The following is a 16,863-nucleotide window of genomic DNA, read 5'->3' on the forward strand; positions in this document are numbered from 1 at the left end:
GACGCAAAATAAAGCCGCAATGGTTGAGAAATTAAAGCTGAAGAAAAAGGACGGAATGTGGGAATGCGCACAGGTAGACAAGTAAGCGGAGAGGGGCAAGGGCTCGAGTGGAGAGGGTGAGCAAAAGGCACCAAGAAGAAGGGTCGCCACCCGAAGAGATGGCAGTTTGAATTATCGTTGTGAGGCGTAAGGTTGTACGTAACCGTGTAATAAAATCAGTACTTATAGTGTACTTTTGTGTTATTATTGGTGGGTTAGCACATCAACCACAAACTGAGACTGTTTAGAGTCTGTTTAGAGACTGTTTATTTGCCTAGATGTCCGTGGCCTGGAAGTCAAATGCTTGACGCGGCCAGGCAAGGTCATGGTTTTGATGAATAAGAATTATTTTAAAATGTAAAATAATGAAAATGTACTCATATTGTCAGCGTTTTAAACTGACAAATTATCTGAAAGCCTGTGAGAGGAGAAGTATCTCCGTCAATGAGTGTCGTTAGAAATATTTTAAAACACAATGAAATGAAAATGTACTCATATTTTCAAAGTTTTAAATTCACAAATTATGTGAAAGTCTGCGAGAGAGAGAATATGGGTATTGATGATCTGAGAACGTTTTGCCTGGCCACGCCAAGCATTTGACTTCCAGGCCACGGACATCTAAGCAAATGTCTAAACAGTCTCAGTTTGTGGTTGATACACTATTTAGTTTCTTCATTTCACCGCCAAAGTGCGGAGCAGTCAGTTTACATGAGTTGGCATTAGAGTCTGAATGTCTGCATTGTTGAACACAGCATTTTAGCTGCCCATAGTTGGAAAGCACCGAATTTGATATTATGTTACACAGTGTCACCTTGCACTCTACTGGAAAGGACCTTCATGTACTGGCTGCACATTTCGATTTCACATCTTTTTCTACTTTCTTGCATTTTTTTAGGGGGATCTTCTATTTTTCTATGATTATTCTTTAAGTCCTCCACTTTTTCATGTACTTGGCGTAATTTTTTTACTTTTTTGAAGTTTTTTATGGAGATCTCACTTCTTTTTACAAAGCTATTTTCTATAGAGAATGACTTCAAATAATAGAAAATGGGAGATCAGTTTGAATCCGTTAAGGTTTCAAAAGTACGCGGAACGCATTGCAGGAAGTCTCATTCCAAGAAACTTATTAAAGAAAAAATGTAATCACTTTATCAGTAACATTTAAATGCAACAAGACTTTCTGTCATGTGTCGTGGGTACTTTTGAGAAATTAAAGGACTAAGTCTGACCTCTCTTTTTCTATATTATTGTAATACAATAAATTATCTATTACAAATAGTGGATCTCTGTTCATTTTCTCATGTTCTCATTATTTAAATTTGTTACAAGACTTTTTGCCATGCGTTCTGTGAACGTATGAACTGTATTCTAATACAATAAATTGTGCGTTAGAAATAGTCGATCTCTGTATTCATTTCTCATTTCTTCTTTATTAAATTTCTTGCAATGAGACTACCTGCAATGCATTCCGCGTACTTTTGAAACCTTAAAGGATTCAAACTGATCTCTCATTTTCTATATTATTGTAATCACTTTATCAGTAACATTTAAATTTCTGGGAACAAGACTTTCTGTCATGTGTCGTGAGTACTTTTGAGGATTTAAAGAACTAAATCTGACCTCTCTTTTTCTATATTATTGTAATACAATAAATTATGTGTTACAAGTAGTGGATCTCTGTTCATTTTCTCATTATTTAAATTTCTTGCAACAAAACTGTCTCTCATACATTGTGTGTACTTTTGAAAATTATAAGGACTGAAACTGATATTGGAATACAATTACTTGTGCATTACAAATAGTGGATCTCTTTTTTCATTTCTTGCTTTATCTTTAATATTTAAATTTCTTGCAGTGAGACATCTTGCCATGCGTTCTGTATACTTTTGGAAATTTAATGGACTGAAGCTGGTCTCTTTCCTATATCTGGCTTCAGACACATTACGTGTATTGTAGACTCTACGCTTACTATAATAAAAGACAAATGTATTTTTATCTTAAGCTCTACATTAATTTCCAAGTAAAATAAGGTTTGTATGTGTTATTTACAAATAAAATTAATGTCATATGAATAACGCACAATTTATTATATTACAATACCAGATTCAGTCTCTTAAGTCTTCAAAAGCACACATAACGCATGGCAGAAAGTCTTGTTGTAACAAACTTAAATGTTAAAAATGAAGTATGAAATGGAAAAAGAGGTCCACTATTTCTAACGCACAATTTCTTATATTACAATACCAGATTCAGTCCTTTGAGTTTTCAAAAATACGCACAATGCATGTCAGAAAGTCTTGTTGCAAGAAACCAAATGTCACAAATGCAAACTGACAGTTACAGGTTAGAAATGAACGAGCAGCATGAGTGACAACCATATTACAATTCCGACCGACGAGCCTTGCCGACTGATTCCGAGAGTCGACGAATCGACGAACGGCCTTAGGTCCTATTGGGTAACAAGAAGAGTGCAAGACCTTCAACTCACCAATTTCATTGAAACTTTGTACATTTATAGATTTCGTTCCCCTGATTACGATTATATACCATTATAGGGGCAGACACTCAATAGTTTTTGAGATATTTGTAATTAAAGTTGTATTATTACCTTGATGTACGAGTTTAGTTGCAACAATCGTCAACTATAATGGTGGCGCACCGGTAGTTTACCAGACTCGTACGCCCCTGACGGGGTTCAAATCCTTTTCCTGGTAAAAGTTCTTTTTTTTTGTTCTAATTAATTCATTTTCATACACGAACATTCAAAATGGTAAACAATATAGTAAAAATATTAATCCTCCGCCCAACGCGCCAGAAAAACTAAATTAAATGAAAAAATAGATAATATGTTATAAAGTAATCGAAAAGAATTCATTTCGATGCGTGCAAACCGCCTGACCGGTTCTAACAATAATATAAACAGTCACCATAAACGTAAGACGAGAAATTCGATGAAGCAAAGAAATAACGCACGAAGATTTTGTGGGGGATACATAGTATGGGCCTAACCAGAGATGGGCAAAACCCTAGGCTTCGAATAAATCTGAAGTTTGCCGATATGTTTGTCTCGTTTCCTTCTTTGGAAAATTTTTAAAAGAGGAAACGAGACAAACATATCAACAAACTTCAGATTTATTCGAAGTCTAGGGTTTTGCCCATTACTGAGCCCAACGAAAGAAAAATTAATTAGAACATAAAATAATTTTTTGGAAAAAAAATTTAACCGACTTCGAAAAAGGTGCAGTGAAAAGTATGAAATAATTTCTAGTCAATTTATATGAATACACACTAGCTCTAGATATAATTGCTTAAAAGTATGGGAAAATGCAATGAACAGTATGAAATAATTTCTAGTTATGAGTATTTTGTCCACTTGCAGCGCTAGTGCGCACAGCTACGATATACAGGGTGTCCCAAAAGTCGGGGAGGAGCCGGAAATGGGGGGTAGCTGTGACGATTCTGAACAACAATTTCCTTTGCAAAAATGTCGGATGGGGCTTCGTTAAGGAGATATTAAGCAAAAACCCCGACCAATCAGAGCGCGCGTAGACCGTTCGAGCGGCCGCGGTAGCGAAGGCTACGCGCTAGGCGGCAGCGTCAGTGTCCTTCGATGCACGTCGAGTCACTTGTTCGCGTACAAGCCCGGCCGCTTAGCTCGTAGCCTTCGCTACCGCGGCCACTCCACCGGTATCCGAGCGCTCTGATTGGTCGACGTTTCCCGTTAATATCTCCTTAACGAAGCCCCATCCGACATTTTTGCAAAGGAAATTGTTGTTCAGAATCGTCTCAGCTACCCCCCATTTCCGGCTCCTCTCCAACTTTTGGGACACCCTGTATACATATATGCGTTAGCTCTATCCCATTGAGCTCTTTCCTAACTGGAATGTGAACTCCTGTAGGAAGAAGTATAGACGATGGAGGTCCGAAAAAAATGCAAAATGGGTAGTTCCGGTATTATCCTACAGCAAATTTATTTGTAGAGGGGGAACAAACGTACGCCGTAACATAACCTACCCGAGCATCGCTGAGCATTGTCGAGTAAGTTACTTTCAGATTCTTTTCCATACAAAATTGGATAAATACAATATAAATTGAATTGTGACAAATAATAAAAGTTAGCTCTTGTTGTGGAACGCGTCGTGCGGTGATAGGGCATTTTCTGACGTAAGTAAGGTGCCCGTAAAGCGCTGAACCGCTCTGCCCGGAGAGGCGCGTGAAATAAAAATTCGAAATACTTTTAGGAAAAAGCAAAGACGTTTATTCAGTCGACTCGTTTGGTTTAAATCGTTTCGTAGTTCGTTACCAGAGGTTTGATTACGATTGATCCAGGGCCCACAAGCTCCCGTATTTAGCGTTGAAGCCCAATCTAACACACGCCCGTCGCGGATGATGGCGCCAGTGTCGTTACTACTACAATCATATAATCCGTGAGACACACACACAACGGTATGGTACCACGTATGTGTATTTATACTTGCTTTAAAATTAATCTAATTAAAGAAATAATTATAGGGAAAAAACACAACTTATACAAAATTAAATTTATTATCACCGGAAAACATTGAAAAAACAATAAAGAATCTAAAATATTACAATTCCGACCGACGAGCCTTGCCGACCGATTCCGAGAGTCGACGAATCGACGAACGGCCTTAGGTCCTATTGGCTAAGTGTTGACGAAAAATTCCTTGTCAAAGGAAAAGAAAAATGCTGCAGTTTTTGACACATTCATGATATGATATTACGATATCTCTGTCGTTCGTGAACCGATTTTATTGATTTTGGTTTTATTCGAAAGCTTATATGCGATTTACATGAGAAAAATGCCTTTAGATTTAGAAAATACAGCAGGCGTGACGAGATATTAATGACCGAAGTTTCGGGTTAGGTTGGAATCGCATTTTCTCGAATAATCTCTCAAGTAAACTCTATCTAGACTCTAGATTCTAGAGACTCTCTAGATATTCAAGTCCGACCAGCTTGGAATCCGTCCAGAGTTTCGAAGCGTCGACGAAGTAGAAAAAGACAGTTTGATGAAGAAGAAAGAGAGACTGATAAGGAATGTTTTTTAGGTGTTTGTAGCGTATGCGAACACGCGCGCCTCTGCGGGAGCACGAGGAAGGTAGAGGAAAAAACATGGCGTAACATGACAAACCACGTGTGTGACTAATAAAGAGACTGAAAGTAAGAATCGAGGTATTTTCGTGAACCTGCAGTGTCTGCCTCCGATTGTTTTGATTTTTGGATATGTTTTGAAGGGCCAAAAAATAAGATATACCTACTTTTTATTTTGTCCCGTTTTCATATTTAGGGGGTGAAATGATATAAAGTTTCAGCTGCAATAGGCTATCTCCGAAACTATCATAGATAGAAGAAAACTTTTTAAGAAAAAGTTTCATGGTTTTCTATCTGCATATAAAATCTGAGCCAAAATTTTGTAAAAAAAATAATTTCTTTATAATAAAGAATTTGTTTATAACATTAATTTAAAAGTAAACGCAGTTTGTAGAATAACAAAAACGAACATATTTTTTTTCTGAATCTATTGATCTAAAAAAAAACCTGATTATATATGTGTGTTGTTTGCGAAAAATAATAGCTATAACCTATAACAAAGATAATGATCTTACGTCTATATTTGACATGATCGCGACCCGGCGCGGCGTATCTGCGCGATGCATACAATACACCCCCGCTCAGAAGTATGTGATCACTAAATATCTAATAACAGTTGCAAATCTATTAATATCAATTGTATTATTTATCTTTCGATATGTTTATGTTGTATTAGCGAATATATTTTTTTAATATCACATGAATAATGATAAAAACCTTTAAAGATAACTAGATAATGTTATCATTATTTTGTAATATTTGGCCATAAATGTTTTCGATATATTGAACATTCTTTCAGAACTTATCAATCTAAACGATCCCATAGTTCCACTATAAAATTGAATATGACAGTCAAATCATTTAATATCATTAAATGTTGTTAAATTCACATCCAATATAGAATTTAGCAATACAAGTTGTATAGTAATAATTTACGATGTATATTAATTATTCATTGAAATAATTATGCGCAAAAATGTAAGAGGCAAACACAGTATACAATATATCAATAGATTCAGAAAAAATGTATGTTCTTCTTAGTTATTATATAAACTGTAATTACTTTTAAAATAATGTTATAAACAAATTATTTTTTTTACAAAATTTAGGGTCAGATTTGATATGCAGGTAGGAAACATGAAACTTTTTCTTAAAAAGTTTTCTTCTATTTGTTATAGTTTCGGAGATAGCCTATTGCAGCTGAAATTTTAGGGGGTCGTTTCACCTCCTAAATATGAAACAGGCGAAAATACAAAAATACGTATATTTTATTTTTCGCTCCTTTAAAACATATCCAAAAATCAAAACAATTGGAGGCGGATACCTAAAAAACATTCCTTGTGAGAGTCGAGGTGATAGTAAAAAATGTTAATGCCTACTAATCTGTGAAACAATAATGCGGCAAACTAGATTTTGGGAATGCCTTTACGATTTTTCGCTTTTCGTCCTTATATTAGCATATTTTGGGCTGAATGAGGGCTCATTTGAAAGAGAAAGGTTCAATACATCCGGGGCTGGTCATCGTGTGAGTCACAAAACTCTTATAGTGACCTACAAATACTTGGATTCTGCAGATGTATTTTATCGTATTCTTTCTCTACTTTGGACACTCATATTACTAGATATTAACAAGATCTCGTTGAATCATGACCAGCCCCAGATGTATTCAAGCTTTCTTTTTCGAATGAGTTCTCATTCAGCCAAAAATATGCTAATATAAGGACGAAAAGCGAAAAATCCTGAACCCCTTTTTAGGCCCATTTTTGCCGGTAATGTCACTTCGCTGCATTACCCGTGTCTTCCTTCGCAGGAGCCAGAGCCAAACTTCGAGTTGACTTCAGCGACAGTTGCGGAAAAAGTAGGAAACTCCGGGACGAGGACAGAGAGGCCGATACAACAATTGCAGGACAGTGTTATAAGATGCGAAGATTTCCGACTGCAGCGCCGTTTGTGCTACAGTGAGGAAGTTTTGATAGTTTTCATTCGGTCCGTACTCTATTCAGTGATGCTAAAGTTAATGGCCGGAGTATCAAGAATTCCCCCACCATGCACTGCAACGTGATTTCCTGACACGGTCCGCGATCCGCGTCGGGAAGCGTGCAGAATGAGAGTTTTCCGATTTCTCACGCCTTTACGGGAAAACCCAAGCGTCAGGTATCAGAAGATACCGGCGTGAGAAGCCGAACTTCGCGAAAATTACCACGGCTAGCGATCTGGATCGCGGAGAGGGGCATGGATCGTCGGCGAGGAAAGGAAGTCTGAGAAAGCCGTCTTCACGGCAAGACGGGGCGGATTAACACAGCACTCGTTTAAAATAATATAGAATATATTGTACGCGAAAGATGTTACAGAATTCGGTGTACACTGCCGAGTTGTTGTAGCGTCAAAGGTCACCGGGACGACCGGTAACCGACACGAGAACTACGTTTCGAAAACACGTGCGGATTTCGTTCACGATAGCCCAAATTCCGTCGCGATTCGCACAAAAGCGACTTTGGAAACGATATTCGGACAGTCTTGACGCGGTCGCGGTGGGCTCGACCTTTTCGACGAGAACGTTAACTGGCAGCGATTCACACACGTGCGCGTTACAATGGATTCGCGACGAGATGTTCGTTATTTCGTTCGATATCCTACGAAAAGGCGATTTCCCGCTAACAATCCTATTTCGCCCGACAGGGTGCTCGGCAGCCACCAGGAAACCCGAACAATTCACGATATCCTATCCACGAGCGTGAGGTAAAGGAGGAAGCGCTTACCGTACCGTTCACCACGTGTGTCGCTGACGAAATAGGACGAGCTACGCGAGCTCGTCGCACGCGTTGGCTCACGCGCTTGCCCCCAGCCTCACCTCAATGGTCGGCGGCACGCGGCATTCTATGGCGGCTAAATTCAAATCGCGTTATAGGTGCGCTCGTCATCGGCGGTCGTCCAGTCTCGTCCCTCGGCGACTTTGGTGGCGTGTCGGTGCTGACATCCCTCGAAGACTCTGGAGCGGGCCGGGTCTCGGTGCACTCGAGAACCCGGTTGACTTCGCTATCCTAAACGGCCTCCTGCCCCCTGAAGGTCGTAGCAGAGTCCAGGGGCTGTTACCAAGAACGTCCAGCCCCTGTCCATTTGAGCTTCGTCTGGCCAGTCCGTGCAGCCGGCGCCAGGTTGGATGGGATCAGTAACCTATAAGCCGCATCGCTCGGTGTTGCCGTCGTTAGCCCAACGCTATTGCCATTCAAATACGCAAATTAGTTCTAACCCTGGGTTACCCTGGTGGCGCTCGCGATCTTGGTCGGTCTCGTTCCCCGCAGAGAGTTCACCTCTTTGTGACGCGGGAATCTGCCACGTCACAGCACATACACAACTCCACGATCCGCGCGTACGTGAGCTCAGCGCTTCGGATGACTTCGGCCAATTTCGAGAGTTGAGAGGAACGGTGAATATGAGCCTTTCTCTCTCGCTCTTGAAACGTTGAGATTCCAGTCGCTGGCGCCGGCAAGGTTGCCGTTCGGGGATCTTTCATCTTATTTACTCATGCTATACCTATCACGGACTCCTTCATTGTTACGAACGCCTGGGACGGTATACGGCAGTGCTCGGAATTATTTGCACATTTCGGCCCGATTCCTGAAGCACCACCTCCTGCATCCCCACTACCGGTCTAGGCTCGACGGCCGACCCTAGACGTTGCTCTTAGGGCGACGTTATTTCTCAGGAACGTGCTACAATAGATATGTCGGGTTTCACCCCCGTGAGTAAAAATTTCCTTGCGCTGTCAGTATTTTTTATTTTTACAGATAAATAAAGTTATTAATATTATGTTTAGGTTTATAAACAATAATACCTCTTAAGTGATGTGGAAACTTATTGACAAATTTGCAATTATTATATCATATATTATTGTTATTATATGTATATATAAAAGTGTTTATAAACCTAACCTACTGACAGCGCAAGGAAATTTTTACTCGCGCGGGTGAAACCCGACATATCTATTGTAGTACGTCCCTGAGAAACAACATCGCGCGTACGATCGCCGGCTTGGCCGTCGAGCCTAGACAGGTAGTGGGGATGTAGGAGGTGGTGCTTCAGGAATCGGGCCGAAATGTGCAAGTAATTCCGAGCACTAGTATACGGCAAACGGCAACCCTAGTCGCTGGCAAGCGACACGAGCCATTGTAATGCGATTTTGACTCACCAGACATTTTCACTTTCCGACTGATATTCTTCTAACGAAAAAAAATTTTTCGAAATTTTTTTTTCGGGAATTCACGTTTTGGGACCTCCTGATCACACTGAGACTATTTAAAAAATAGATTTTTTCGAAATCTCGAATGTTTGTTAACACAATTGCGTTTAAATGGCTGAATAGATTTTAATGAAACTTCATATTTAGATTTCATATTTTCGTCTCAAAATCTGGTTAATTTGTAACCCAATCGGTTCATGAATAATAATAGTTACCTCTTATAGTTCTATCATTTTTCGTATTATTTAGTATAAATATTCGTTATTCGTAAAAATTAAAAGATTCACTAAATGAATCTCACAGGAAATTAAATACTACGTAAAAAAGTTAAATGAATTTTTTCCCTGTTTTCGCTCATAAAGGATTTTTGTTGGCGATACACGTAGGATTTTGCAATATCCGAATTGCAATAAACCGTTCACATTTTCGATAGACGCTTTAACTTACGTTATGGGCACCGATACTTACTTGACAACTACAACTTGACAATTACAACTGTTACAGAGAAAAATTTATTAAAATTGAATAAAATTTATTTTCTTATAATTTTCGTATAAAATAATTGACATAATTAATAATTAATTCACATCTGTGTTGTTTTTTGCTTCCTTTCTATATTTATTAAACATCTATAGAAGACGAAAGAATCAATAAATATGTACATATAAAGGTGTGTTAAAAGTTATTAAATTTCATTATATCTGTTCGTGTTAGTTTATTTATTATTGTATATTTTATCTATTATACGTACAGTATGTATACTCTTAAATTATTTTGTAATGTCATTTGTATAAATTATGTTCAGTTATGAGATAATACATCTTTTCGATGTATTATATATGTATGTATCTACAGGGTGTTCCGCCTTAGTGATACAGCGCTCTAACTTCAAAACTATCGGCCGAATGCAAAATTTCAAATATGGAAATTGCATGGTAAAGTGGGGCTCATATTTCAGCGAGAAGGGATTTTTGTTAAGTTTGTTATATAACGAGATATGATAGTCAAGTTTCGTTTTTAAATATGGAACTATATATTTTTTTTTATACCATGCGATAGTACTTTCCATTCAAATTCATTAAGCTTTAATGTATTTACCCGATTTTTATTAGGTTTCAAGCTATAACGCTTCAAAGTTTACTAATTTTCAAGGAAAAATCTTGGTTCGGTCCCGGGCGGTCCCATTGTGGTAAGCACCATGGGGTTCGTGAAATCGATATGGAGGGTCTCGCTTGGGATTTCAGGCCCAAGGAAGGAAAACAGAAAAAGTATTACCTACCTAGAAAATTCTCGGCGCTACAAGTAATGCATCAGTAGCGGTCAATAGTTTTCCCATTTTCCTTCCTTGGGCCTGAAATCCCAAGCGAGACCCTCCGTATCGATTTCACGAACCTCATGGTGCTTACCACATCAACGGGACCGCCCGGGACCGAACCAAGATTTTTCCTTGAAAATTAGCAAACTTTGAAGCGTTATAGCTTGAAAACTAATAAAAATCGGGTAAATACATTAAAGCTTAATGAATTCGACTTGAAAAGTACTATCGCATAGTATAAAAAAAAATATATAGTTCCATATTTAAAAACGAAACTTGACTATCATATCTCGTTATATAAAAAACTTAACAAAAATTCCTTCTCGCTGAAATATGAGCCCCACTTTACCATGCAATTTCCATATTTGAAATTTTGCATTTGGCCGATAGTTTTGGAGTTAGAGCGCTGTATCATTAAGACTGGGACACCCTGTATATGTACAGGTATAAACAATATATGATGCAAAAGTGAATAAACAGTATGGTAGGATGAAGCAATAGGGCTTATAAAGTGAAGGTTTAGTTTTTTACTTTATACCGATAGGCACACAACCGACCACACGCACTGCACACAGCACTATGAATGACAGTTCTTTCTTACACCGTGGTTACGGTATCCCGCAAAAAGGCCCGCGTAATTTAGTACCAACAATGTACAGGGTGTAAAAAAATGTTTGGTCTTGGCAAGCATAGGCGTATTCTACATCTTCGGATCGATGAAGATTTGTAAACAGAAGTTTCCGCAAAATTGTCCTTGGCCTTTAATTTCAAGGTCAAATTTTTTTTCATTGCATTGTATTTTACGCATCACGAGGATAAAAAGTGTCAAAGGAACTATGGTTCCAAACTTAACCGTTAGCATAAAAAATAATAGTAGATTTATTACTAATGAAGCAAGCAGTAACTATTGTTTGTTTATCTGCTGTTTATCGGAAATCTAACATAACTGATCATAATCATAATCAATATTACCTTCTATGCTTGAAAAATGTTCATCTTCTACTTCTTCTGCTCAGCCAAAGAATCGATCTATTCTGATGAATATTCCTTAATAGCCGAGCTTGAATGCCAGCTTCAATATGGCCACCATTGTTTTGTAAACACGTCTGTAATCTGTTTTGAATGTTGTTCGTAATACGCTGATATAAATTTGGTATTCTTCTTAGATGTTCGAAGGCATTCTCTATTCGATTTTTTAATCCTAGCACAGTTCTTATTCCATGCCCCGATCTATATATCTGTTCTTTCATCGCTCCCCATAAGAAAAAATCTAATGGATTTAGATCGGGCGATCGTGGAGGCCATATAATTGGTGCAGGTCTTCGACCAATCCATTTGAATCCTAACATTTGATTTAAAAAGTCTCGAACTGGCCGACTAAAGTGTGGTGGTGGTCCATCGTGCATAAAATAAATAGAACGACGACTCTCACGCGGTATGATTAGACGCAGATCGGTCAACAATCGTGAACGTAAAAACCTAAGGTAATTCTTACTTGTTAATCGATTTGGAAGATAATAAGGACCAATAATTCTGTTTCCTAAAATACCTGCCCACACATTGACTGAAAAGCGTCTTTGATTGAAAGGTTGTATCATGGCATGAGGGTTTCGATAATTCTATATTCTAACATTTTGTCTGTTTTGTAAACCGGGGTTAGAAAAACTACTCTCATCCGTGAAAGTAATATTTTTTTAAAAATTTGACAAAACTTCCGCATCAATTTTTGGCGAAACGGTCAAATTTGAACCCATAGTTCCTTTGACACTTTTTATCCTCATGATGCGTAGAATACAATGCAATGAAAAAAAAATTTGACCTTGAAATTAAAGGTCAAGGACAATTTTGCGGCAACTTCTGTTTACAAATCTTCATCGATCCGAAGATGTAGAATACGCCTATGCTTGCCAAGACCAAACATTTTTTTACACCCTGTACAAGCGGAACGCTCAAGTAGAAAATCTTCAATTCTTCACAACTTGCATAGCACGAAACTACCAAAGAATATTATTCTATAGAGCGGAGATATCATAAGCTGAGATTCCTTACTCCACCGCAGGCGGCGCTGCAGTCGGAAATCTTCGCATCTTACAACACTGTTGCAGGAGAGACGAGGACAGGGCGATTAGGCTAGCATAATTTTTTTCCAGGATATTAAAGCAAAGAAGCAATATTTTCTAATAATTCTGGTTTTAATATATTCGTTACACTTTGGCGGATGCGACTCCAAGGCCTGATTTTGTAATTTCGGCCTTAAAACATCATAAACAATAAAATAAAGATAGCAAATGTACTTTTATTATTTATAAAGTTTTGATTTGAGTATGAAAATAAAGTAGATTTAGTACACACTAAAATAACTTTTTTTGGAATTGGAAACGTATATAAGATTAAAATTGTTACTGTATTTATTTTCAATACCTATTTTTTTTTTTATGTAATATTGTATATAACGTATTATAAATAAGGAAATAGTAATTCGTTTTTATTTGAATTATATTAAATTATTTAATATCTGGCTTTCATACATTTTTATTTACAGTTATATTAAAACATTGTATAATTTCTGTGATGTATGTATGTAAGTGAGTAATCATTCTGAGCACTCAGTCTCAGTGGACCATTGTACTCTGGTAATTTTCACGTTACTGTCATATTATAAAATATGAATTTATTACTACATACAATAATTGATTCTTCTTTCATTTTTATTTATTTGCTGGTGGTTTTTCCTAAAATATGATATATATGTAATAATGGCTAAATAATAATTATTAATATTTAATAATACGTAAAGAACGATTTAAATGAAATAAAAGGAATAATTGTATGAACACTGGTGGAGGTGGAGAGGGGTACCTAATTACTTCCATTTACTTAAACTTTCCTGATTGTTTGTATTTTGAGTTTCTTCTGTATGTGAGTTTTCCTTCAATATAATTGATTCTATAGGTTTTAGATGATCTTCATTATTATGATGAAATAAAGTACTTCGAACTTCTATGTTATCTTCATCATGCTTTCCAAGAACTATGATTAAAACTTTCATTCAAAAATCAATTTTGTAGAAAAGTGATAAAAACATCAATGTCACAATTCATAATTGTTGTACGTTATAATTAGATGTCAAACTATATTTAACATGATTGGAAGTTAAAGGAGGAATGATGCAATAAGGAACATTTTTTTGTTGCATCCTACCTCCACTTTTTCAGTTGTAGTATTTGACGTTTTTTGTTCAAAAAGTCGAGTTATCATTTGATAAAAATCTGACTCAAATAGAGTTCTCATAAATGGTAACTCTTTGAGTGAAATTTCCGGTTTATCTCCTGGTTTCACTGAAATTATTGTTCAATATAGGCTAGTTCTAAAAGATCCAATGTATTTGGTGCAGTGCTAAATTACTATGTCTATGAAGGGCTAATAGAAAGAAACGTTATCCGTATCTTTCTACATTACTAATTTTCGTTGCACCCTTCTTGGATTGTAAAATGCTCTCCCTACGAGTTGCATTCCTCACTTTGCAGCGCAATTTATATGTACACAAAATAGAAACTTCTCCCATTAGAATTTATGCATCACACATATATGATGCGTGTTAGTGATCATTTCAATATGTAATATTTAATATTTATTACTCTTTAAAGATAATCTTTAAAAAAAAGATGTTTAAATAGATCAAAGAAATTCTTAATTGATATGCAATATTGTTATGAAATATTTAAATGCAAAAGTTGTAAATATTTCAATATTGCAGTAATAATAACTGTACACACCACCAATAACGAAATTGTAACCAATATTTCCATAATGTTCCACTATATTAATTGCTTCTTTTGTTTCTCTTGGGAAACAAACGGATCCAACAATACCAACACCTGTACTAGTATAAAACAATCGTTTAAAGAAACCTCCTCTAAGACCCAGCACCAATCCTGATAAACCACCAATACCAACAGCTCCTACTCGTGGTAAAAGATTGCTTTCATCTTGAAGATAGTCGACTACAACTATAAAAAATAACAAATGAAATTATATTTACATTTATTAATAAATAAATTATGTGCTTCTTTTGTAATATGATACATCACTTAAAATATATCTATAGAACTCACAAATAAAAAAAGATGTAATTTTAGTAATAGGATGTAATACATACATTTAAAACTGTCAACAGTGGCTGAGACATTATTGGAAACATTGTCATACATAACTTTCAATCCTTGCACAGATTTACGTGCTTTCCTTATGTTTTCCTCCACAACAGATGGGTATTTTACACTGTGAAAGATCATGATCATCATTTTTTTAAGTCATCAAATATCTGCAAAGATCATCGAATAGAATGTTTCTTATGGGTAATACCATAATAAAATGTTTATGTAAACTGATTACTAAACTGCAGTTTTTATGCATTTATAAGTAAATATATTATTTTTTCTTTAATAAACAAAAGAAGGGTTGTCAGAGTTCCTTGGTGTCTTTTCATATTAATAATTTATAAGATTTTTAATCTATAATTTTATAAGAATGTACAGCAATATTCTATAGCTAGAGTAATCCTTATAAACATACCATTTTGTTAGCCATATATGAGTTATATGCTGTTGGATAAAATGTAATCAGATTACATTTGCAATGATTGTGACTATGAAGCAAGTACATGTTAAATAGTGTTTTACATAGTAATTACAAAGCTTAATGATATCTACTTATTTATTACATGGCAATTACATTATAATTACCATGTAATTATGTACTTATTTCACCAAATGCTAAACTTAGGTGACTGTTAAATATTAATGTCGTATTTTTAAAAATATACTTTATGCATGTGTTCCATAGCAACATGTGGAGCATTATAATAAACACCAGTGGCTGCTATGATACTTTCTTACTGTATCATGACAGACACTTATGTCTACTAAAACATTATCTGCCATTGTAGATAAAACTGAAAAATAACACAGACATTCAATGTGTTAATATATATCATAAATATATAAAATTCATAATTTTCAAGCTATTGATTACTGATATGGACTATAAATTATTGTTTGAACAACTTCTAGATTTAAATCTGAATAAAATAAGGATTCTTTATAAGACACATTTATGTAACAGAATAAAAGGACATTCATTAATATGAAATTACTTGCGCTTTACCATGGCATCTCTTTAGAATACCCATCGTCAACAGAGTAAATGGGTAGCTCTGACGGTTTTATTAAACTTGGTGGTTTTGCTTCGTTACAACATGGTTTAGAATGCTCTTCTGGTGGATTAGCAGGTTTCATTGCTGGTACTGCAGCACATAGTCCACACGGCATCAAGAATTTCTTGAACAACTTCATGTAAACATATATCTGATTTCTTTTTCATATACAAATAATATTAATTAAACTATTTAAGGAAAAAAAAACTGCTACTTCCATTTTTCAGATCTATTACACTTGTTTACTGATAACAGCATTGTACTTTACTCAAATATTCACTTATATTCTATTAAAATTAAGCAATCAATATTACATAAAAAAACTTATTCAATCGAAAATAATAAACCTTACATTTTAATGATTATAAAACTACACATAATCTACATAACTGTATAATTACCATTGTCCGCTGCATTCTAAAATACACAAAGTTCGATCGAAGTATATTTAAAATTGATGGTTTATTTACAAATTACTTCGAAATTTTGAACAATCCTGAAAATATTTAACCTAATTCGACAAATTCAAGATTGGCACTAGCAGAATGAGTTAGCAGACTAATAACAGGTTTTATCAGTATGCGACACCTAGTGTTCATTTCGAAAGTTGTTCATAAATTAATTATCAGATGTAGAAAAAGAGGTAAACTATACAAAATTGAGTGTGTTATTTTTGGTCTGATTATCAGAAAGATATTACATGGGTTATCCAACTTGATTTAATATACAATATTCCCTGTCCAGGTGTCACAATTCCTTATTGTCAAGTTAATATATGTATAGTTATTCTCATCATATTCCGGAAATGCTCGTTTAATCGATAATGTAATTTTATTCTATAACGCGACTTGTTTATTTTTTATTCGAATTTGGAATCTAGATAAAAATATTGCTTATCTATGGTGTAGTGTGGATCGAGTCAAAGAGATGGGGTTTCGT

The 16,863-nt window shown here is 35.8% G+C and overlaps 1 protein-coding gene across 1 annotated transcript; it reads right to left on the reverse strand.

Annotated features, from left to right (window-relative positions):
• Positions 1–13,225: 13,225 nt before the first annotated feature.
• Positions 13,226–16,490, reverse strand: LOC128882813 (MICOS complex subunit MIC27). Its single transcript, XM_054134580.1, has 6 exons — positions 16,326–16,490; positions 15,876–16,057; positions 14,869–14,990; positions 14,486–14,719; positions 13,911–14,047; positions 13,226–13,441 (listed from the first exon to the last, which is right to left on the reverse strand). Exons 1-6 carry the CDS (start codon positions 16,338–16,340, stop codon positions 13,418–13,420), a joined length of 714 nt encoding a protein of 237 aa, XP_053990555.1. The 5' UTR covers positions 16,341–16,490; the 3' UTR covers positions 13,226–13,417.
• Positions 16,491–16,863: the final 373 nt, after the last annotated feature.

Source organism: Hylaeus volcanicus, unplaced genomic scaffold (genome assembly GCF_026283585.1).
Source record: "Hylaeus volcanicus isolate JK05 unplaced genomic scaffold, UHH_iyHylVolc1.0_haploid 12192, whole genome shotgun sequence".
Classification (NCBI taxonomy): Eukaryota; Metazoa; Arthropoda; class Insecta; order Hymenoptera; family Colletidae; genus Hylaeus; species Hylaeus volcanicus.

Excerpts from the sequence above, each read along its gene's own strand:
- LOC128882813 (XM_054134580.1), bottom strand. Across the intron at positions 14,720-14,868 it reads CACTGTTGACAGTTTTAAAT|TTGTAGTCGACTATCTTCAA; the intron begins GTATGTATTACA and ends TATTTTTTATAG. Across the intron at positions 13,442-13,910 it reads CTACAACTGAAAAAGTGGAG|GAAAAACCACCAGCAAATAA; the intron begins GTAGGATGCAAC and ends ATCATATTTTAG.